A 21,797-nucleotide genomic window follows, 5' to 3' on the forward strand; every position below is an offset into this window, starting at 1 on the left:
GAGAGAGAGAGAGATAGCGAGAACAGGAACACAAGCAGGGGGAGCGGGAGAGGGAGAAGCAGGCTTCCGGCCGAGTAGGGAGCCCGACTCGGGACTCGATTCTAGGACCCTGGGATCATGACCTGAGCCGAAGGCAGATGCTTAACGACTGAGCCACCCAGGTGCCTTGAATTCTACTTATTTAGTTTAATTATTATTAGTGCACATGCTGGGGGTCATATTCTAGACCAAAGCAGACACAGGGAATTGCATAAACGAAGGCATAGCGGCATGAACTGTATGATGGGCAGACTGGGAGGGAGGAGTGGTAGGGAGTAAGAGTTGAAAAGAGAGGACTCTGATCATATATTGTCTAAGTTGGATTTAATCTTCTAGATAGGAAATGAAGAAAACCACTCAGCTTTTTTGAGATATACTTCACATAAAACCAAATTTGCCCTTTCAAAGTATATATTTTAGTGGCTTTTAGTATATTTAGCCATCACCACTATCTAATTTCGGAACTTTTCATCATTCCAAGATGAAAGCCCCACACTCTATTCCCTTTCCCCTTCAGCCCTGGGCAACCACTAATCCATTTTCACTTTCTATGGATTTGCTTATTCTGGACATTTCATATAAATGGAATCATACAATATGTCATTGATGGCTTTTAAATAGGGGAGTAACACAGATTTACATTTTACTAAAGTCATGCTGGCAGGAATGAGGAAGGTGGATTATGGAGATCAAGCCTGGACCAAGCCAGAGAGACCAGTTAGAAGAGCATTGTAGTTTTCAGGGGAGGAATGAGGAGGACCTGATGCAAGGGTAGTGGAGATGAAGAGGGAGACACCGATTTGAAAAATATTTTTTATTATTATTTAAAAAATTTTTTTAAAGATTTTATTTATTTATTTGACGGAGAGACAGATGCAGAGAGAGCACAAGCAGGGGGAGCAGCAGAGGGAGAGGGAGAAGCAGGCTCTCTGCCTAGCAGAGAGCCTGATGTGGGGCTCAATCCCAGGACCCTAGGATCATGACCCGAGCTGAAGGCAGACGCTTAACCGACTGAGCCACACAGACGCCCCCAATTTGAAAAATATTTAGAAGCTAAATTTGTTGGAGTTAAGAGTAAAAAATCTAGGGTGAATCCCAGGTTGCTCTCTTAGCAAACTGGGTGGAAAATGGCAGTATCAGCGGACGTAAAAATACAGCTAGAGTTTTAGCTTTTGAGGGGAAAAGGTGACTTCAGGTTTCCATGTATGGAGTTCAATATGAGTAATCCAGGAGATGTCCAGAAATAGAGTGGATATGCAGATCTGAAGCTTGAGGATAAAGGTCAGGTCTGATGATATACAGTTGGGAGTCATCAGCACAAATGGAGCCCGAGAGATATAGGCCCAGGACAGAACCCTGAGAACATCGGATGGGAAGAAGTGCCTGCACTGGGGCCTGCAAAGTAGCCAGAGGTAGAGAAGGAAATCCAGAACTGCGGTGTCACAGAAGCCAGGAGAGAAGGATCAAAAGGGAACAGGAATGGCCTCTAACTAGCCTCTAATAGCTGGTCTGTTCGCTCCAGGACCACAGCTGATTATTCTCTGCACACCCAGTATTTTTTGTTTTAAAGATTTTATTTATTTATTTGAGAGAGAGAGAGAGAGAGCGGGGGGAGGGGCAGAGGGAGAGGGAGAAGCAGAAGCAGGCTCCTCGCTGAGCAGGGAGCCCGATGCGGGGCTCCATCCCAGGACCGACCTGAGCCTAAGGCAGACGCTGCACCAACTGAGCCACCCAGGTGCCCCTGCACGCCCAGTATTAATATGATTCCTGGAATCACATATGAAAGTGTTGAAAGAAGTAATCAGCAACGTCAACAGCAGAAAGATCAAGTATGTAAGAACTAATTTTGTCTATTAAACTTAATGACATAGAAGTCATTGGTATCCTCTGTGGGAACTCACAGCAGAAACCCATGAGGAATGAGTGGGAGATAAGGAAGTAAAAACAGCAAGTGTCGCCAGCCAAACCTCACTAGCCTAGACCCCGGTAAGGGCAGGCTCTTAAGGGCAGGCTGGGAGTTTCTGGAAAATCCCACAGGGGCTAATCCATCAGGGTTCCTCCACATTTTTCTTATCACCTCAAATACAGACTCCTAAAGTTTGGCTCTTTTGGTTTGCAGTATCCCATCTTTGTCTTTGGCTCCAATGCCCAGCTGTTGACTGTGAGAAGCTGTAAGAGGGGCAGTGGTCACCTCCAGACCAGAAGCAAACTGGGTAGCCTTGTCCCATACTGTGGGGCCCCGATCATCCCTGCCTTAGCCATTTCTCAGCCGTTCAGAGCAGCTACTGCGAAGTCACTTACCCCTACGTGGGTGGTTTGCAGTGAGCGGACAGTAGATGGCCATGAACATGAAGCTGGGGCAGAAACCGCACAGCTTTGACAAGGGCAGTGTACTGTGGCCATATTCTTTTCCTTATCTGCTGCTCCCAGGCTGAATTTCTGAGGGCTGTTTCTGAGCAAATGGTAAGTAGTACTTTAGCCTGAGCCTTGGAGACAGGAGCCTGAGTTGTTGTGAAAAGGGAGGAGGGGAGAAAAGTACGTGACAGATCTGGGCTGCCACTGCCTCACAAGCCTGTGCCCTATAGCCTGGGCTTTGGCTTTTTAACAGGCAAGCTGGCCTAGGGCCCGTCCTCTCACAGCCATAGTCAGGGGTTGCTGAGCCAGCACGATTGATGGGAGGGCCAAAGCCAGGACACGCACAAGGATGGTCCTGCTCGGAAGCCAGGGATGGGGCGTGTCTACCTGGGACCCGGAGCAGGAGAAGGCGAAATCACGGGCTCCTCCCAACTCAGGCAGAGAAGAGTATGATCACGTCGAGGCCAAAGGAAGGGAGTGATTGTACCTGAGGTGGAGGAAGCAGGAGGTGACTTGGCGCTGCCTCGGCAACTGCATGCCAAGCCTGGTTGCTGCTTTGTGTTTATTTACAAGTCATTTGGGTTCATCCTTTCTCTTGTTCGGTGAGCACATCCTGAGCCTCTCTCACGAGTTGAGTGTTATGAAGAGGGAAGGCCTGAACCAGAACCTGCTCTCTGCTAGACTGTAAGAGGAAGTAGCGGAGAGGAGGAGTTAAAGGAGTTGAGAGAGAGGCTGGTGAGAGCTGGAGAGGACAGCGTGGAAAGGGCACTTACCTTAAAACACATAAAATCTTTTGAGGTGAAAAGGAGAGTTGGGAGAACATTCCAAATGGAAGGGAACAGTATAAGCACAAGAAAAGCTTGAAGGAGCTGTTCAGGCTTCAGGAGTCCAGCTTGTCTGTGACAAGTTTGGATAGAGCTGTGTGCATAGGAACAGCAGGGGGAGGGGGTAAGTCAGTTGGTTAGAGGCAGATCATAGACTGAGAGGAAGCTGGTTGTGATCTTGTGGGCAGTGAAAGGTAGTGCAGGCCTGAGCGCTTGTCTTAGGCTTACATTACTTACATTACATTACTTATATTACTCAGGCTCGCCTTTGGGTCTCTGCATTCTGAGGAAAAGAGGATGGGAGGCCATGGGCCTGATAGTCTGTCTTCTTCCACTAGATTGTAAGCTCCAAGAGGACAAAGATGTCTGTTCATTGAAGTATTTCTGGCACTTAGAACCATGCTTAGTATATAGAAAACAAAGATAAGTATTTGTTTGAAGCATATGAATCTTAGGGCAGCCACCCAAGATCCAGGCCTAAGCCATCTCCCATGGCTGACAGAGCCCCCAAGTCTGACCACTGGGGTCAGCCTAAGAGTGTGGTTTCACCAAGGAGGAGAGGCCAAGGTGCCCTGTGGCAAGGAGGGGTGGTGGTAACCTTATGGCTGGCTGGTCCCCCTTCTGAGCCACATTTCCTTCTTCTTTGGGAACCCTAGAACTGCCTGATAAAGAGGGATGAGAATGGTTACTCTGCAGTGGTAGCTGACTTTGGCCTGGCTGAGAAGATTCCTGACGTCAGGTGGGTAGCCCTAATAGGTACTGGGGTCACAGAAGGGACTGAAGCAAAGGGAAAACTCCAGCTTCCTCCCCAGAGGCCAGAACTTGGTCACAGCTCAATCCCAGCTCCCTAAATTTGGTCAGTCTTAGTGCCTGTCCTTCAGGGAGAGGAATTCCCAGTGGTCAGATATCCCATTGCACCAGCCAGTGGCAAGCTCCATATAATCTCTCCTCCGCCCCCACCCCACAGCATGGGGAGTGAGAAGCTGGCCGTGGTGGGCTCACCCTTCTGGATGGCACCTGAGGTTCTCCGAGATGAGCCCTATAATGAAAAGGTGAGTCTGGGGACCCCGGGGCATGGTTCTCCTTAGAATCCATTCTTAGCAGAAGGTATCCAGGATCACCTTATATGTTCCGGGTGAGGATCTATATCCTTCCAAGAGCAGAGCTGGTACTCGGCAGCTGCCCAGTAAGTGAACTGAATGAAATGCACACAGTAGGGCTCAGGCCTGGGCTAGTGGACCCGAGGGGCAGAAACCCCACCTCTCACCCCACTGAGAAGGAAACTGAGATCTCATTACCCACCAGGCGGACGTGTTCTCTTACGGTATCATCCTCTGTGAGATCATCGCCCGCATCCAGGCTGATCCGGACTATCTTCCCCGCACAGAGGTGAGCTGCAGGCATAGGGCACAGTGCCAGTGGGATGGGGCTGGTTTTGAAGCTATGGAGCTGTTGTTCCCAGGGTGGAGTTGCTGGAACAGTCTGTATGGTTACTTCGGGGCAATTCTCAGCCTCTCCTAAGCAGGCCAGGATGGGTGGAGGGATTAATGACCAGTCTACCATGTCCCCTCCCTACCATACCTATCCACAGAACTTCGGGCTAGACTATGACGCTTTCCAGCATATGGTGGGAGACTGTCCCCCAGACTTTCTGCAGCTCACCTTCAACTGCTGTAATGTGAGTGTCTCCCTCCCCTTCCCTCCCCCCAACTTTGGTCAGGGGCTGGCTGAACCCCTTTCATCTGGGTAGGACTGTAGGAGGAGGAGCCTCCTTTTCACTGATGAATGGTAGTGCCCACAGCCCCTCCTCTGGGCCTGACAGACTGTCGAGAGCCCTGGACCAAGAAAAGGAAAATTGCTCTGTATTATACAGTCCTCAGCCTGCAGGGTAGACTCATCACCTCTTGCCCTGGACATTGATAGAGCTCTGGTCAGGTTTCAGTTGGACTTTGGGTCCAGCTGATGATCTTAAGGCCCATGGGAAGAGCTTTTGTTAGCCTTCATTTTATACAGCTCTGGGGCTGGACCTACCTGTCATGACCAAGGGGTAGCTGGGCTTTGTCCAGATAGCTCCCAGAAACATGTTAGCAAGAAGAGAACAAACCAATGTAAGCATACCCTTTTGGATGGTTCTGTGCCCATCGAGAGGATAAGACATACAGAAAGGGTGCTGACACGGATGGGTATGAGACAATAGCATCTTCCCTGACCTTAGCTCTGGGAATCACTCTCATGGTCTGGGGCCTTTAGAAAAGATCTCTTAGCTGCATATCTGAATCTTAAAAGATGCCAGAAACAGACTCAAATGCCATCCTTGGGGTAGAAGATAGGAGGGTAGGGCTAATGGCTGGTGTGGATGACTACAGATGGACCCCAAACTGCGCCCATCCTTCACGGAGATTGGGAAGACCCTGGAGGAAATTCTGAGCCATCTACAGGACGAAGAGCTGGAGACGGACAGGAAGCTGCAGCCCACAGCCAAGGGTAAGAGATTAGACCAGAGTGTTCCACCTGACCCCAAGGGAGGAAATTAGGATGTGGGGCCTTCCTCTCTAGGGCTGATTGTAGGATCCCATGTCCAGAAGAAGGGCAAAGGGCAGGGGATGATGGAAAAAGTACTGGACTCTAAGAATTATGACTTGGCGCATATAGCCTCCCTTCTGAGTTTGTTTTCTCATTGGTGAAATGCTTTGTGGCACAAGGTGCCACTTCTGTTTGTTATGACTAGTGGGAGTAACCCTGATTTGACTCATTGTTTTTTAGGACTCTTGGAGAAGGGACCTGGGGTGAAGCGACTGAGCTTACTGGATGACAAGATCCCTCCCAAGTCCCCACGCCCAAGACGCACCATCTGGTTGTCTCGAAGCCAGTCAGACATCTTCTCCCGTAAGCCCCCACGTACAGTGAACGTCTTGGACCCGTACTACCGGCCACAACGAGGTGGTGCTGCCTGCACCCCCAAAATCAACCCTTTCAGTGCTCGCCAGGACCTCAAGGGTGGCAAGATCAAGTTCTTTGACCTGCCCAGCAAGTCTGTCATCTCCCTGGTATTTGACCTGGATGCACCAGGGCCCGGAACTCTGCCTGTGGCTGACTGGCAGGAGCCCCTGGCGCCACCTGCTCGCCGGTGGCGTTCTTTGCCTGGTTCACCAGAGTTCTTGCATCGAGAGGCCTGTCCATTTGTGGGCCGAGAAGAATCACTATCTGATGGGCCCCCACCACGCCTCAGTAGTCTCAAGTACAGAGTGAGAGAGATCCCGCCATTCCGAGCATCTGCCCTCCCAGCTGCTCCGGCCCATGAAGCCATGGACTGCTCCGGTCCCCAAGAAGAAAATGGTTTTGGGCCCAGGCCCCAAGGGGCCAGTCCATGCCTTGCAGGTGCCTCTGAGGAAATGGAGGTAGAAGAAGAAAGGCCAAGAGGCTTGGCTCCAGTCCCTTTCTCTGTCTCAGGCATAGGCCTGAAAACCCAGGGAAAACAGGATGGGTGAGAGGGGTTAGTCCCCAGCTCACCTTGGGGGTGGACCTTCCTTTGAAGCCACAGGGCCCCCTTGGTGCACAGCCTTGACTCTTCCCTGCGGCCTGTAGAGCAGGCAGGCCAGGCCAAGCCAGGGTCAGTCTGGGGGCTCCAAGTGCCCAATGGCTGTGTATGAGAGGGGAGGCAGCAATGAAAGCCCTTCCTAGTTAGGGCCAACAGCTGATACGAAGCTTCTGAAATCCAGCAAGGAGCTCTGGCTCCCATCCAGCTCCCAGTGCACTTCCCCAGACAGGACCAGAGGACTCCTAGTTCTAGTTTGAGCTGGCAGGCAGCTAATACCCCAGGTTCTTCTCCCACCCCAGGTCTATCTTTCGCCCTTTCCTGGGTCATATAAGCTACTGGATGGAACCTGGAGCTAACCAGGAAGCCATAAAAGGCATGGCTATTTCTCAGACCTTAAGACCGGGGAGCTTCTTGCCAGGATGTCTAAGACACTTGAATAATTGCTGTTTGCACTTACTGCATGGTCAGACCACATCACTACATTTCTATGCAAGGGGATGGTGAGGCAGCGTGGTGGTCATGGCTCTTAGCTAACCTATTCAAAAATCTTTTCCAGTTGATTAATCTATTTTCATATTTATGAAGGAGTCTTAATGTTCTGCCCCATAAAACTTTCAACCTTGTGGTTGGGAGTGGGGCTGGTTTTGTAGGCCTCAGGGCCTGCTCTATGTATTTGTCAACATGTGATACACTCAGTTGGTTAAATGGTTTATACATGGACTGATTTTCTTCCCTTCCTGCTATGGCTGGAGCTGTGGGAACAGTCTGTCCTTACAGAGCCGCGGTAAGAAATAACCAAAGATGAAGCTGGTCAAATATTTTCATAACTTGTTTCTGTTGATTTTTTGGTAATACTTTTTCCCAGACACTTTCAGATTTAAAAATAAAGTCTGTGTTACAGGTGCTGGTCAGCCTCCTTATGTGTACCCTTGTTCCTCAGCCTTTAGGGTAAAGGAGAAGGTCCAGGCCAAGACTGCCCCCACCCCCACCCCCCAGTTCTGTAGAAGGTGGGAGTAGGACATTCACAGGCTAGAGGGACCCAGACACCTCTGTTCCATTCTCAGTCCTCTCCCTGGGCCTTGAGTGCTAGGCAGAAGTTGGGTCAGCTGCTGCCCCAAGCCAGCTTCATCTTCTGGTTGTGGGCTTTGGAGGATCGGGAGAACTGGCTCTTGGCCACTGTGAGGGGCACAGCTTTGCCACTCAGGTATACCTTGTTGTGGCATTCAGGTAGCCAGGGCCCAGAGCTACAGAGCTGGGGTCCTTGGCTCACGCCCACATAGGCCATCACGTAGCCTGTCATAAAGGCATCAAAACCAGCCCGATGCAGTCCATCCCCAGGCACTGGCTGAGGACCGGCTTGATTCCCTGGCGCTTCTGAGGCAGCCATATCAGCTGTTTCTGGCCCTGCTGCTTTAAGCCCCAGCTCCAAGTCATTTTTGTGACCTTGCTCCAAGCCAGGCTGGCTCCTAGTCTCATCCTTAGCCACCTCCTGCTCAATTTCTTCAGCCTGGACGCCATCCCCGCAGACCTGCTTCACAGGAGGACAATCCTCATTTTCCTCAGAGGTCTGTTTCCCAGGCAGGCCCAACAAAGCCCTCCGCCGTTTGTCCCTACGTCGCCGCCGTCGCCGCTTGTCCTCCACCACAGCCTCATCGGTGTCAATGATAAGATCGATATCATGGGACCGAGGACACTGTGGTCCCAGGGGACACCAACCGTAGGCCTAGAGGTAGGAAAGAGACTTAGAGAGGGGGTTCCAGGCATCAGGAACCTGCCCTCCCCCAAGAAATGGGCAGGTGCTCTCACCGAAAAGTTGTCACAGACGCTGGTGGAATGAGGACGGTGGGTTGCAGGGGGCATGCAGCAGCGGTAGTCAATATGGGCCCTCATGCTAGACGGGTAGCTGCAGAACTCCAGGGTCAGGTGCGGGCCGCCCGCTGCCTGCTGCTTCCCATTTTCCCGCTCGCTGAAACAGCGGACGAGGGTGTTGGTCCATAGCTTATATACTCCAGGGGAACAGGGTTTTTTGTCAGTTCTGCTTACTGCTGAGTCCTCAGCACTTAACACAGTGTCTGGCACATGGCAGGCACTCAATAAATACCTTAAGTAAATAAAATAGGCTTATACCAGGCCCCACCCCTAAGCCTTAACCAGTTGCTCACCATTTCCGGAAAGCATATTCCAGGTAGGAGGCCACGAAGCGCACATGAAACTCAGCAGCATATTTGGTGTCATAAATGCCGGCTGGGAACATTTCACATAGGTCAGCAGTGAAGGTTCCCAAGCTCTCGGGCAGGTGTGCATAGAAATTCTGGTACAGGAACACCAAGTCTATAAGACCATTGTGTAGTACCAGGGGCCGGCGGGCCCGGATTAGCTCCAGGAACAGGGTCCTCACTGACTGGCTCTGACTCTCATCGCCCTGGGTGGAAAGAAAGGGGTCATTGGGAAGGACAGTCCCGTAGTGAGCCTCTCTTGCAGGACACTTACCGCCGGTGCCCCTATCTGGAAAGCTCTCGCTCCCTGCCTTCCCAATGCTAGTCTTCTGTGGATCAGGCTGGTTTCCCCAGCCCTATCCCTAGTGATTTCCCATCCTCCCTAAGAAGCAGATCCTCCCCCTGCAGCCAGCCTCGGTTAGGAAGAAATGAAGTCACAGAAGGGGCAGTCTCAAGGCTGGAGACCTACCTTGTCATTGCCCTTGTGGTACGGGATACCCTGAGCATACTGCCGGTTGAAGTTGAAGCCATGCTGCACCAAGAACTGCACAGACTTTGGTTCTATCACATACTCTTCCATGCACAGCAGGGTCAGATTGAACACCTGAGCCAGGTAGGAGTGTTCACCCTGAGAGAGAAAGGATCTGCTCCCTTGGGATTTGGGACAGAAACACCTTACACCCGATGTTCTCCAGGATCTCAACCCCCCTCCCCCCAGCCACAGACCAGAGATAGGAAGGAGACCAGTACCTACCTTGTCTAGCTGCTGCTTGAAGCAGGCAAGGCCCAGGGAGAGAACAGAACGGGTCCTGGCCGCATGACACACGGACTTGTAACGTTCCTCGATGCACCTTGGGGTTGGGTTTAGGGGGTGGCTGTGGCTGGGAGTTAGCCCTCAAACCACCCAGGACTGTGACTTCTACTCCAGGGATGAGGTCTGCCCCTCCTGCCAAGGCTGGCACTAATATCAGGGCTTATACTTACTGGTTCAGCAAACTCTTCCTGTCCCCAAGCCCACTCAGTTCCTGGGAGTGTGTAAAGGGAGTTCTGTGTTAGGTTCCCAGCACCAGCCCTTTCGTAACTATCTGCCCTCCCCATCCCCCAGCCCTCACCGTGTCCACAGCCACGAAGCTAGCGGTCTTTATGGCCAGCAGGAGGGACGGCCACATCTCCTTGAAGTTGTCACTCTGCACATCCACCACGGGCACCTGGACTACTAGCTCCTCCTCAGATTTTGTGCTTTTGCTGACACCACCTGAGGGTAAGGAGAGCGATGGATGGTAATGCTGAGGCAGAGGCCCAGGGGAAGAGATTCCAAGGTAGGCCATGGCTGAGGGTGGAATGTTGGGGGGGAGGTTCCATTAAGGCAAGAAATAGCATGTCTCTCCTGCAAGCCTTTGTATCACACGTGCTCTACGCACAGTGCTAGGAGTGAACAGTGCCCTGAATTTGGGAAGAGAAAGCTGGCGTCTTCCAGTGGTTTATGTGAGACTTTGGGAAAATTACTTCTCCCTTCAGCCCTCAGCATCACAAACTTTAGAGGAGGAAGGCTGGACTAGACGATCTGTGAGGTTCCTTCTTCCCACATCCCGCAGGAAATCCTTCTCAGGGCTTGAGGAATGCGACTCTTTTAATACCCCCCAAAGCTCCATAGTACTGTTCCCACGGGGCCCCAGGAGCTAACCAGCACGCCCCAGGGCTTCATAAATAATTCCTCACACCCAAGCTCCCAACACTTTCCACTTCCTTCGGACCCGCGCCACTTAAAAGAACCACGAGCTCTAGACTACACCTCCCGACACGCCCCTATACCCGCCCCGACTGCTCCCAACACGCCGGGCTTCTGCGCCCGAGCCGCGGTGCCCACCGGGATTTGTAGTCTCCTCGTGGCTGGTTCAGAAGGAATGAGCTAGTCCTCTGAACGTTGAGATCAGTTTCTAGAGCCGAGAGCCCGAGGCCTTCCCCCGCTCCGGAGCGCACAGGGTTTTAAGGCGGGAAGCCCTGGGAAGCCACTCACCGTCAGGGGCCGCTGGGGCTGAGGCTGCGCCATCGCCATTGTCGGCGGCCATGACACGGCAGGCCCCTCGCCTGAGTAGTCGGTGGGTTCGCCGGGCTTCCGCTTCTTCTCTCCGCGCGGCGCCGGCGATCGGGGACGGGGCGGGGCCTCGCCCTCCGAGTCGCCGACGGGTCGGACTTCCGTTCACACCGCCCGGGTCTGGCGCGGAGGAGGCGGCCGGGCGCGCGCGGGGACCTATTGGCGGGCGCCGTGCGGGTCGGAGCCACGCCCCCTGGAGTGCGTCGGGAGCCGGGCGCGGGAGACCGAGCGGGAGGTAATTCCTTCTCCGCGTTCTGCGGGCGGGAACATGGGCGGCCGCTTCACGCGGTCTTCATCCACGCGGCCCCGGGGTGGGGGTGGGGGTCCCCAGCGGAGGTGACGCTACCCCGGCCAGCGTGAAGCGCGCCTAGGAGTTACGCACAGACAGGGCAGTGTAGGGGAAAGAAGGATCTTCTGGGTATAGGCACATTCACAGGCAGGATGGAGACCTCACTTCCAGGAAGTGAAAAGGCGGGCAGAGGGACTCGAAAGAGGCTGCCAGAGGGGTTAGAGTCACCGACTGGCGGGGAAGCCTTTACAATAATCCAGGCAGGAGGGGTGGTTGACCTAGAGGGTGATTGCTCTTGGCTTCTGATTCCGTGAGAGACATGCCCTTACCGGAGGCCAGTTCTTTTTCAGGGACTCCGGTTCCCATCCTCTCGACCCACCAAGGAGTCTCAACCCCTTCTCCTTGATTATTTACTGTTTCTAGTTCGTCTTCAACCTTTCTCTGTCCAATGAGTCTTTTTCATCATTATTCTGGATCGTTTGGATTTCTCCCATTCTAAAGAAAGAAAATCTCTTACTATCTCTTCTCTCATCCGGTTTTAATTAACTTAACAGTGCTTGTTGTATGCCACTTACCTGGCACTGTGCTCAGCTCTGGGGACTCAACAGTCAACAAAAAAGACTCAGTCCTTGCTCATGGAGTTCTGTAGTCAAGTCGGGGAAGTGGACACTGATCAAAGAAACATAAATAAATGTGAAATTACAATTAGTATAAGAGGAAAATGGAGAATTACACAAGAGGGTGAGACTGGGGGAGGGGGGCTGATTTGGACATTTAAGTCAAGACCTGAAAGAATGAATAAGTGTTAGGTGAAGCACAGGATAAGAGCTGTACACACTGTACAGCTGTACAAGAAAAGGATTGGGTGAGATGTCAAGGCCGACAGACAGGCTGGAGCGTGGTGAGTGAGGGGATGGGGCAGGTGGGGATCTTTGGAGCCTACAAAACTATATTAAGAGGATTGGGTTCTCAGAGCAATGGATGTGAGAGCCAAATTCCTCCAGTGGCTTACAAGGTACTTAGTGATCCTTATGCTCCCTACCTTCTTTACGTCTTTGACCTCATCTACTACTCATCCTTTCTTGGTGCATTCTAACCACACTGGCTTCGTTATTATTCTGCAGACACACCAGGCACCTTCCTTAGGGCCATTGCACTAGCTCCTTTTTAGGATGCCTTTGGCTAATTCCTTCAGTTGCCTTAAATCATTGGTCAAATATCACTTTAATAAGGCCCACCTTGACCATGTGCTTTAAAATTGCAACATTCCAGGTGGCTCATTTGGTGAAGCGTCTGCCTTCGGCTCACATCACGATCCCAAGGTCCTGGGATCAAGCCCCACATCAGGCTCTCTATTCAGTGGGGAGCCTACTTCTCCCTCTCCTGCTGCTGCTCCTCCTGCTTGTGCTCTCTCTCTCTCTCTCTCTGTCAAATAAATACATAAATAAAATCTTTAAAAAAAAAAAAAATCGCAACATTCCACCATCACCACTCCTTATCCCCTTCACCAACTCTACTTCTTCTCTTTATGTTAGTATTTATCACTTAACATCCTATATAATTTAATTATTATTGTTTGCCCCCCCCCATTAGAATATAAGCTTCATGATGACAGGAACCTTTGGTATTTTATTTACTGAAGTATTCCACGTACTTGAAACTGCTTGGCACATAGGCACTACGTAAATATTTAGTGAATTAGTAGGAAGCCACTGAAGGTTTTAGGTAAGAAAATAACATGATCATGTTTTAAAAGACTGCTTTACTCTTTGGAGAATAGATGGTAGAGTGAATTATGGAGTTAGGGAGTTTGGTCAAAGAGGGTTGGCTATGAAGGGAAGGAGAGTGGGTTTTGTAAAAGGGATTAAGGAGCAGGAACTTGAGCTCAGCCAATTTAGGAGAGACCATTGTTTTATATCACAAGGGGAAGGAGAAGGAGAATGCAGGTAAGTGCAAAGTGCAGTAAACTTGTGCATTCACTTTTTTTCTCTGAAGGAGGAAACAAGCTCTTTTGATGAAAATGAGGTGATGAAGTCAGGTTTTAAGGAAAGAGGTTGAACCAGGGTCTCAGCAGGGACTGTGGTATAGCACAGCACAAGAGTGCAGTCTCTGGAGGCAGGCCTTTTGGGTTTGGGTGGACAAGTTGCTTCATCTCTGCAAGCCTCAACTTCCTCCTAACTAAAATGGAGGTGATACTAGCACATACCTAATGGAGTTGTCTGGAGATTGAGTTAGAATTTGGTATAACACTTAGTACAGAGCCTGGCATATAATAAGCCCTCACTAACGTTTTAGTTGTTTGAGAAAAGGGCACCAAGAGAACAGTAGGGAGCAGTGAAGATCAACTAGATATATTTCGCATTACCAATGGGCAGCCAGCTTTGGTTTACCAGATCAAGAAAAGATTAGGAATAAAAATAGCACATCCGCTCCCACCACCACCCCAGCTTGCCATATGCTCTCAGGCAAATCTTTTCCCATCTCTGATCCTTGGTTTCTCCTTTCTGTAGGATGGAGGTTTGGACTCCATGACGGCTCAAGGCTGTTTCATGTGCTGCATCTCTACCAGATAAACTTCGTACCTGCCCCGTGCTTCTAGACACACGTAATGAACCCCTGTCCACACACACAAAGTCACAGTGAGCATCCAGGATACACAGGTGTATCCAGCCCAGCCCTGGCCTCTTCTTTTGTGGGTCTCCAAAATTATGCTAATGTTGGTCTCTCTGAAGTCACTTGCAGAAGTTCAGCCCCACTGGTCATACCTCAGTGCCACAGCCAGCCAGGGGCAAACCCATGAGCATCTGGAGGGTGAGGAAAGCTAGATTCTCTATAATGAGGGTTGTAGAGAAGGAGGTGGCTATCTATATCCGTTGTGGGGCCCCAAGATTCAGCCTCATGGTGACTGACTACTTTGGGCCTTTCTCTTCTAGGCCACCATGAAGAAGCCACGAACAGCTGTGAGGAGTTGTCAGAGGAAGCGGGCACCCTGCCAGGAGGGAAGGGAGAAGTGTGTCCTCAGCGGCCGCCAGGTCAAGCCTTCTACCCCCAATGGTGAGGAGCACGGTCCTAGTCAAAGATGAAGGTGCTGGATTCAGTGGCCATGAAAGGGAGGGAGATTCGGGCTGGGAAGGGAACGTGGTATGTGTCAGGGCCTTAAGGGACTAATTAAGGGTCTCATTCTGACTTTGCCCTGTAACTTTGGGACAGTTGCTCTGAGTGGCTGCTTTCTTACCAGTGAAATGGAGCGATTGTCTGTGCATTTCCTTCCTCCTGTGGCTTTCATGGGATCGAATGAGTGTATGAGCCTGAAAATGTTTTCTAAATGGGAAAGCCCTGCACACGTATACATTATGCTTGGCTGAAACTGTTGGGTTTTCATTGTGACCCAGAGTCAAAGGAGGTCGCGGTACCACCCTGGCCACGTTAAGGCCAGAAATCTGGCTCAGGTTACACAGAGCTAGAGAATTCTGGTCTGACTCCAGGTCCAAAGCTGAAACCAGGGGTTGGGGGTGGGGGCGCCCTCAGGGGGAGCAGCCAGGCTGCAGTGCCCCGGGTGCCTGGTGCATAGCCTGTGCGGGGACGAAGCCTGAGTTTCCTGCGGCCCCGCAGGCTTGGCCGGGCAGCAGGAGGAGGTGTCGTTGCAGGCCTCTCCCTCCCCGTACCATCTCTTCAGAGACCCAGCTGACGTCAGAGTCTTTCGGGAGAACCTACTGAGCTGGTACGACCGAGAGAAGCGGGACCTACCCTGGAGAAGGCGGGTAAGCAGGCGAGGGCCAGGGACAGTGGGGCGGGAGGTCGGTGCCCAGCTGTCCCCATACTGACTCCTTACCTGGGATTGCTTTGGCAGGCAGAGGGTGAGGTGGATCTGGACAGGCGGGCATACGCTGGTGAGTGCATGTCTTGGGAGCAGGGCTGCTTTGCCTGGACGTCCACTGGTCTGGGGTCTAGGGGCTGTGTGCTGGGAGCAGGGCAGCTCGGAGTGCCCTCATGCCAACCCCTCTCCCCCAGTGTGGGTCTCAGAGGTCATGCTGCAGCAGACCCAGGTTGCCACGGTGATCGACTATTACACCCGATGGATGCAGGTGACTTCAGGGAAGGAAGGGGAGGGTCATGAGCCAGACCCCAGAGAGAGTTTAGCCTTTGGGGTGGGGTAAAGAAGGCTTCCTCCACCTCCCTTGACCTTGATCTTACTTCTTTTTGATTGCCTTCGAGCTATAGAAGTGGCCAACGCTACAGGACCTGGCCAGTGCTTCTCTGGAGGTAAGAGTCGCCCAGGGGTAGGGGGAAATGGGGACAACTGAGGACTGACCACTGATCTCTCTGATCTCACCCACAGGAGGTGAACCAGCTCTGGGCGGGCCTGGGCTACTACTCTCGAGGCCGGCGGCTGCAGGAGGGAGCCCGGAAGGTAAGGGGTGACGGGGGGTGACAGGTAAGGGGGTGAGCCCCAGGGCCTCAGGTGTCTCATAACCTAGAGCCTCCCCCCTCCCCCCCGCCCCAATCAGGTGGTAGAGGAGCTAGGGGGCCACATGCCACGTACAGCAGAGACCCTGCAGCAGCTCCTGCCTGGCGTGGGGCGGTACACAGCTGGAGCCATTGCTTCCATTGCCTTCGGACAGGTGAGCCCTTAGCCCACCCCCGCTCGGTGTGTGCCCGCCCTCCTTCCTCCCGGAGCCGGCTGACTGGTGGATTCCTCTGTGCCAGGCAACCGGTGTGGTAGACGGGAATGTAGTGCGGGTGCTGTGCCGAGTCCGAGCCATTGGTGCAGATCCCAGCAGCACCCTCGTCGCCCAGCTTCTCTGGTAGGGTCTCGGGGTCCTGGGGAGACTGGCAAGGGGGTCTCCAAAGTGTCTTTGGCTCACAGCCACGTTCCCTTGTAGGAGCTTAGCCCAGCAGCTGGTGGACCCGGCGCGGCCCGGGGACTGGAACCAAGCGGCCATGGAGCTGGGGGCCACAGTGTGCACCCCGCAGCACCCGCGCTGCAGCCAGTGCCCTGTGCAGAGCCTGTGCCGGGCACACCAGAGGGTGAGCCATCTGCGGAAGGGGCAGGCAGGGGTCCTAGACGGTGACCCCTGGCGCCTGACGTCTGCCTCGCGCCTCTCAGGTGGAGCGGGAACGGCTCTTGGGCTCGCGGGGCCCGCCGGGCAGCCCCGACGTGGAGGAGTGTGGTGAGTGCCAGCCGCAGCCCCGCAGCGCGCCGCACGGCACTTTATCCTACGCTGAGTAAGACCGTGCAGAGCTGGGCCACGGCCTGCTGCCTGGGCCTGAGCGGCGCTGCGGGATCTCTCTTCCCAGCTCCCCGCGCGGGGCCCTGCCGGCTGTGCGCGCCTCCCACGGAGCCCTGGGACCCGACCCGGGGAGTGACCAACTTCCCCAGAAAGGCCGGCCGCAGGCCCCCCAGGGAGGAGTGCTCTGCCACCTGTGTTCTGGAGCAGCCCGGGGCCCTCGGGGGTCCTCGGGTCCTGCTGGTGCAGAGGCCCAGTTCAGGTACCTAGATCGTCGGAGCGGAGGGCGGTGGCAGGAGCAACAACGGGGAAGCGGAGAGGTCGGCGGCTAAGGCCTGGCCACACCTGGCTCTCCTCTCTCTCAGGGCTGCTGGCAGGACTGTGGCAGTTCCCGGCTGTGACCGCAGAGCCCTCGGGGCCACGGCAGCGCGAGGCCCTGCTGCGGGAGCTGCAGAGCTGGGCTGGGCCCCTCCCAGCGCCCCGCCTCCGGCACCTCGGGCAGGTGCGTGAGCCGTGGGCGGGGCAGGGGTGTGGCTTTTGTGGGCACATCCCTGGGCCTGTTTCAGCCCCTTGGCCCTCCCTCCAGGTGGTCCACACCTTCTCTCACATCAAGCTGACCTATCAAGTATACGGTCTGGCCCTGGAAGGGCAGACCCCGGTGACCGTCGCGCCGCCTGGCGCTCGCTGGCTGACCCGCGAGGAGTTTCACACTGCAGCTGTCTCCACCGCTATGAAAAAGGCACTGCCTGTGTTGTCTTCGTTGTACTTTTTGGGGGTTCCTGTATGTTCTACGTGAACCTATTACTAGGAGAAAACAAAAGCGTATTTTTTTTTTTAAAAGATTTTATTTATTCATTTGACAGAGAGATACACAGCGAGAGAGGGAACACAAGCAGGGGGAGTGGGAGAGGGAGAAGCAGGCTTCCGGCGGAGCAGGGAGCCGGATGCGGGGCTCGATCCCAGGACCCTGGGATCATGACCTGAGCCAAAGGCAAACACTTGATGACTGAGCCACCCAGGCGCCCCACAACAAAAGCGTATTTTAAACAGATGTGTGGGGGCGTGAAGTTGAGGAGAGACCACAGGGGTTTGGCTCTTTGGGGGAAGGTGCCAGCCCTGCGCTCTCCCCCTCTCCTTGGCCAGGTGTTCCGTGTGTACGAGGGCCAACAGCCAGGGACCCGCAAGGTGAGTCTCTTGGCCCTCCCCCAGCCATCTTTCCCCAGGCCCAAATCCCCGGGTTTTCAGTGAGTTAAATGACACATGCTTGGGTGAACATTATCCACTCCACACTTGGCCGTGGGGAGAGGAATAATAGTTCTTCCCTGGACACCTTATAGCTTGGAGGCCAGGGTGGTGAGGGAATAAGAACAAATGGTGGAGACAGTAGGGCCCCAGGTGTGCGAAATGCTTGTACTCGGTTTTGTGGCTTATGAGGTGGAGAGCTTTCAGTTCTGTCTGGGAGGCAAGGATCAGGAAGGGCCGCTTAGAAGCAGCAGCTGGTAATCTGTGTGGAAGAACCGAACCATTACCTCCAGGTTTGGGAGGGGAGTCCGCAGTAAGAATGTTCTTCCCTGGGCCCAAGAGTCCTGTGGGCAATGCGGGCATAATGCGGCCAACTTCATAATGCAGCGTGTGAGGAGCTAGGCGCGTTTGATCAGCAGGGCCCGCACAGGTCAGTCAGGGCCATGAACACCAGGCCGCTAAAGCATTTTGGGTGGAGAGAGGAGTCCGATTTGTATCTTAGGAAGACTACCTTGGGCTGCCATGTTGACGGAAGACGTAGATACTGGAGACGGGTTGGAAGCTTTACAACATTCAGACTAGAACCTGAGCTGTATTAGTGGAGTGGAGAAGGGGTGGAAGGAGAGGACTCTGCTGCCCCCTTAGTGCCTCCTTTGGCTTCTGCACAGGGTCCCAAAAGATGCCCGGTGTCCACTCCATCCAGCCGGAAAAAGCCCAGCCCGGGCCAGCAACTCCTGGATAGTTTCTTTCGGCCTCCGGATGCATCCAGCCTCAACAGTACTGCCCAGTGACACCTCTGGAAGCCCCCACTTCCTGAGAATCCGGTTTTTTAATAAAGTGCTTATTTTTATAGTCATTTTGGAGACTTTCCACCCCCTCCCTCGCCCACTCGTTCTTCCTCTCGGAGGGACCCAGAAGGTGGTAAAGTCCTGTTTGGTGCTGACTTCCACTGCCTGAGCTCCCAGCCAGCCCCAGGCAAATGGCGGTGGGTGTTCTTTCCAGAGTGATCTGTCCTCCCACAACCCCGAGGAGAGAGGGAGAAAGCAGCTGCAGAGGGCCCCTGCCTGTGGCTGACACCCAACACCCTTGGTCCAGATCTTTGGTCGGCTCTGACTATAGAGCAGTGGTATTGTCCTAGAGCAGGTGGCTGGGCTCAGCCCTGACCCAACCCCTCCCCACCTGCAGTGGCTGCTCCCTAGGGAGAGGGGAAATGGGAGGATTTGTTGTCTTAAATTCCTACCTCAAATACTAAATTTATTTCTCTATTGTTTCATACGTAGTGAAATAATACAGCACATCAAGGGGTTAATAATAAAATTGGATAGGGTGGAGAGAAATGGGATCAGAGAAGGTCACAAAGATGGTTCAAAAGTATTGGGAAGTTCTATTTCCTAATTATGTAATTCCTTTATTATTCTTTGTATCTTGCATATATATTAGTTATAGAAGACGTAAGAACAGTTCATAGTTCAAAACAAAATCCCACCTCTTTGGGCCCCAGTGAGAGCTTCAAGTTCTGGTAGGCACCGAAGAGATGGTGCCCCTGGGGACAAAGCACCCCAAGCCTCTGCAGGTGTTTCTCAGTTCCAGCTGGCCCGGTGGTCCCCAGCCCCAGCCTTCCTCAGGCTTCCCGGTCCCTGGCTGCTTGCTCCTGCACCGACTGCCACAGGGCCCGGATGTTGCCCCAGCCAAAGCCTGTGGCCCCCTGCCTCTGAATCAGCTCCAGGAAGAAGGTGTCCTCTGGAAAGAGAGACTTGGTGAAGACCTGAAGCAGAAACTTGCCTTCATCACCGTCCAGCAGGATCCCCTGTCGCGCCAGCAGGCTAGGCTGGTGCCCAGCAGCTAGGATCTGCCTCTCCTTGCCCGGCTGCTGGTAGTATGCCTCAGGAGGAGCCAGGAGCCGGCCCCCAGCCACTGCTACCCCCTCACTGGCTTCTAGGATGTTCGGCGTGTAGAGCCCCACGTGCTGCAGTCCTGGTCCCCTGTGCCGGGCCAGGAACTGCTCCACCTGGTCCTGTCCACTAGAAGCCCCTGGCAGGGTCTCAGCCAGCACGAGGGTGGGGACAGCACTGCCTGGGGAGGTCTGCAGGGCGGTGAGCTTCAGTCCCCCTCGCCCAGATCCTGCTGTCACCTCGAGGCCTATCTCCGGATCCTCACCTGGACTCAGTGGCAGGTGGCGAAAGTCTAGACAGTCGTGGAACCAGCGCATCAGTGTGGGGGAGCTGCCAGGGGTGCAGGCCAGGGTCAGGTGGTCCACGTGGCTGACCCAGCCCGGGTTGGCTGCGGAGGCCACAGGCTGGAATCCCGGGAGGAAAGGCCCTCGGAAGCCGGCACGCTCCAGGAGTGTCACGCTGAGGTTGCCGGCGGGCGAGCTGACCACAGCGTAGGTGGCTGTGCCGTGCGTATCCTTCACGCTAACCGGGGGCACCGGCACGCTGCAGCCCCGCGCAACCAACACCCGGGCGGCGGCGCCCGCGTCCGCCACGTCGAAGCACAGGTTCGTGGCGCTGGGCACAGCATGACGTGGGTCCAGGCCGTACAGCGGCTCCCGCGGCCCTGCGCCCTCGTTCACCAAAAAGACCGCGTCGCCGCTGCGCAGGGCCAACTGCCGCCAGCCTTCTGCTTCCCGCACCGCCAGGGGCTGGAATCCGAAGAGACGCTGCAGATCCTGGGTGAGGGGCTGCCCCGCGGGCACGTGGAAGGCAATGTGGCACAGACGACGGGCGTGCACGGCCATGGCGGTCCGGATGGGGACCCTGGCTTGTCCTTCCCCTAGCGCCGCTCACCTGTCTTTTCAGGACTCCCGTACTCTCCGTCCCAGGTTTGTCGTCGGAAGCCTGTGGAGTCCATTGCCCACAGAGCGCGTTCCTCGCTCTTTTCCGAGGAGAAGTCACGGACCGACCCCTGTGGGGCTCGCGGTTCTCCCGGCCACACCCGCTCCAGCCCGGAGCCGCGTGGCGAGGCCCCTCCCCCACCCCGGTCTGCGCTGCGGGTGGTGAAAACCACGTGAAGCCAGAGCTAGGGTGGAGCCGGAGGGAGGGGGCGGCGCCAGTGACTGCGGCTCACACTCTCCCCCTCCCACCCAGACGCTGTCGCCAAGGGTACGGCGGGGACGCAGGACTGCCCTTTCCCAGAGCCTCTGGATGGGCCATGCCTCCCCCGCCACACACCCACCGCCCACGGAGATCACAGTAGCGGCCTTCACTCGGTGCCAGGCTTTCTCTCGTCCCCTAAACTGAGAGCTGGGGGAGGAGCCAGGATTCCTAACCCCCTACCCCCGGCCCCGCCCCAAGCACGGAATTTCTTACCAATGTCATGTTCTAGCTTAAAAATTCTAGAGAATTTTGCCTTTGACTCGTAATGTTCCTTTAAAACGTTAAAAAATATTAAAATGTTTTAAGTTACAGATTTTCTTTCCTCCCCAAATTGGTCTAGAGAAACTGATGTTATAGGAAGATAGGTTATTTGCACGGCTCCTACAAACCTCTCTCCTTTCTCTCTACCAGTCTCTCAAGTGTACCTATCTCTTTCTTCAACCCCACTTCTCTCTCAACAATCTTTTGCCCCCTTGTCCCAAGCAAGATTTGCAGAAAAAACTGGTGGCTCAGGACCGGAAAGAAGCAGCTGCATTCGTGTCCTTTCCCCCCTTCCTGACCCTATAGGACTAGAACTCAAGCCCTCCTTGAAGCTTCCTGACTGGGTATTGGGCCAGAGGAGCTTTCCAGTGAGATCACTGGATTGAGGAAAGTAAAAGTCTTCTGAGACTTCAGCGGGTGGCTCTTGGAGGCTTTGGGAAGGGCACTTCAAGAAGGGTAAATGGCATAAGCAAAAAGCTCAGTGAGGAATGTGAGCCAAACCCTCAGGAGCAATAGAGCATAAGGCTGGAGACATTTGAGATGGATGCTATGGTTCCAGGCATTGCAAAGGAGATTCCTTTGTCAGGGAATCTGATATAATACCATTCAGTATTA

General features: G+C 54.0%; 4 protein-coding genes across 10 annotated transcripts in view; 2 read left to right on the forward strand and 2 right to left on the reverse strand.

Moving 5' to 3' along the window:
* Window positions 1-7,660, forward strand: part of TESK2 (testis associated actin remodelling kinase 2) — a 147,783-nt gene extending 140,123 nt beyond the window's left edge. For both annotated transcript variants that reach the window (XM_032430158.1, XM_032430168.1), the window contains 6 exons: window positions 3,875-3,957; window positions 4,186-4,270; window positions 4,524-4,607; window positions 4,810-4,896; window positions 5,585-5,702; window positions 5,982-7,660. In XM_032430158.1, coding sequence (XP_032286049.1) covers window positions 3,875-3,957; window positions 4,186-4,270; window positions 4,524-4,607; window positions 4,810-4,896; window positions 5,585-5,702; window positions 5,982-6,706 — 1,182 coding nt within the window. In that variant the 3' untranslated portion in view covers window positions 6,707-7,660. The remainder of the gene's footprint in view (window positions 1-3,874; window positions 3,958-4,185; window positions 4,271-4,523; window positions 4,608-4,809; window positions 4,897-5,584; window positions 5,703-5,981) is intronic.
* On the reverse strand, window positions 6,747-11,066 carry TOE1 (target of EGR1, exonuclease). The gene is made up of 8 exons (XM_032430220.1): window positions 10,990-11,066; window positions 10,085-10,227; window positions 9,957-9,997; window positions 9,727-9,823; window positions 9,442-9,600; window positions 8,919-9,178; window positions 8,563-8,722; window positions 6,747-8,479 (listed from the first exon to the last, which is right to left on the reverse strand). The coding sequence occupies exons 1-8, from the start codon at window positions 11,039-11,041 to the stop codon at window positions 7,859-7,861; spliced, it is 1,533 nt and encodes a 510-aa protein (XP_032286111.1). The 5' UTR covers window positions 11,042-11,066; the 3' UTR covers window positions 6,747-7,858.
* Window positions 11,067-11,224: 158 nt separating this feature from the next.
* On the forward strand, window positions 11,225-18,767 carry MUTYH (mutY DNA glycosylase). 6 transcript variants are annotated; one of them, XM_032430180.1, is made up of 17 exons: window positions 11,225-11,302; window positions 13,867-13,961; window positions 14,089-14,167; window positions 14,290-14,410; window positions 14,969-15,117; window positions 15,207-15,246; window positions 15,368-15,441; window positions 15,578-15,619; window positions 15,696-15,767; window positions 15,865-15,978; window positions 16,064-16,161; window positions 16,240-16,384; window positions 16,464-16,527; window positions 16,655-16,846; window positions 16,950-17,323; window positions 17,728-17,769; window positions 18,495-18,767. In XM_032430180.1, the coding sequence occupies exons 3-17, from the start codon at window positions 14,153-14,155 to the stop codon at window positions 18,615-18,617; spliced, it is 1,665 nt and encodes a 554-aa protein (XP_032286071.1). In that variant the 5' UTR covers window positions 11,225-11,302; window positions 13,867-13,961; window positions 14,089-14,152; the 3' UTR covers window positions 18,618-18,767. The 6 variants fall into 6 exon arrangements, with proteins under 6 accessions (XP_032286071.1, XP_032286101.1, XP_032286089.1 ...); XM_032430210.1 differs by having other exon boundaries at window positions 13,867-14,167; window positions 16,950-17,086; window positions 17,171-17,323; window positions 18,495-18,638; XM_032430198.1 differs by lacking the exon at window positions 14,089-14,167.
* HPDL (4-hydroxyphenylpyruvate dioxygenase like) lies at window positions 17,563-21,018 on the reverse strand. Its single transcript, XM_032430235.1, has one exon. The coding sequence runs from the start codon at window positions 20,561-20,563 to the stop codon at window positions 19,448-19,450; it is 1,116 nt and encodes a 371-aa protein (XP_032286126.1). The 5' UTR covers window positions 20,564-21,018; the 3' UTR covers window positions 17,563-19,447.
* Window positions 21,019-21,797: the final 779 nt, after the last annotated feature.

This window comes from Phoca vitulina, unplaced genomic scaffold (assembly GCF_004348235.1).
Source record: "Phoca vitulina isolate PV1807 unplaced genomic scaffold, GSC_HSeal_1.0 scaffold2, whole genome shotgun sequence".
NCBI classification, from domain to species: Eukaryota; Metazoa; Chordata; class Mammalia; order Carnivora; family Phocidae; genus Phoca; species Phoca vitulina.

Bases quoted from the DNA above. Each gene is read 5' to 3' on its own strand.
- TOE1 (XM_032430220.1), bottom strand. From the start codon at position 11,041: ATGGCCGCCGACAATGGCGATGGCGCAGCCTCAGCCCCAGCGGCCCCT. The intron at 9,824-9,956 runs GTAAGTATAAGC...CCCAACCCCAAG, and splicing joins AGGAAGAGTTTGCTGAACCA to GTGCATCGAGGAACGTTACA. The intron at 8,723-8,918 runs GTGAGCAACTGG...CCGCTGTTTCAG, and splicing joins GAATATGCTTTCCGGAAATG to CGAGCGGGAAAATGGGAAGC.
- MUTYH (XM_032430180.1), top strand. The intron at 15,768-15,864 runs GTAAGGGGTGAC...CGCCCCAATCAG, and splicing joins TGCAGGAGGGAGCCCGGAAG to GTGGTAGAGGAGCTAGGGGG. The intron at 16,847-16,949 runs GTACCTAGATCG...CCTCTCTCTCAG, and splicing joins GGTGCAGAGGCCCAGTTCAG to GGCTGCTGGCAGGACTGTGG.
- HPDL (XM_032430235.1), bottom strand. From the start codon at position 20,563: ATGGCCGTGCACGCCCGTCGTCTGTGCCACATTGCCTTCCACGTGCCC.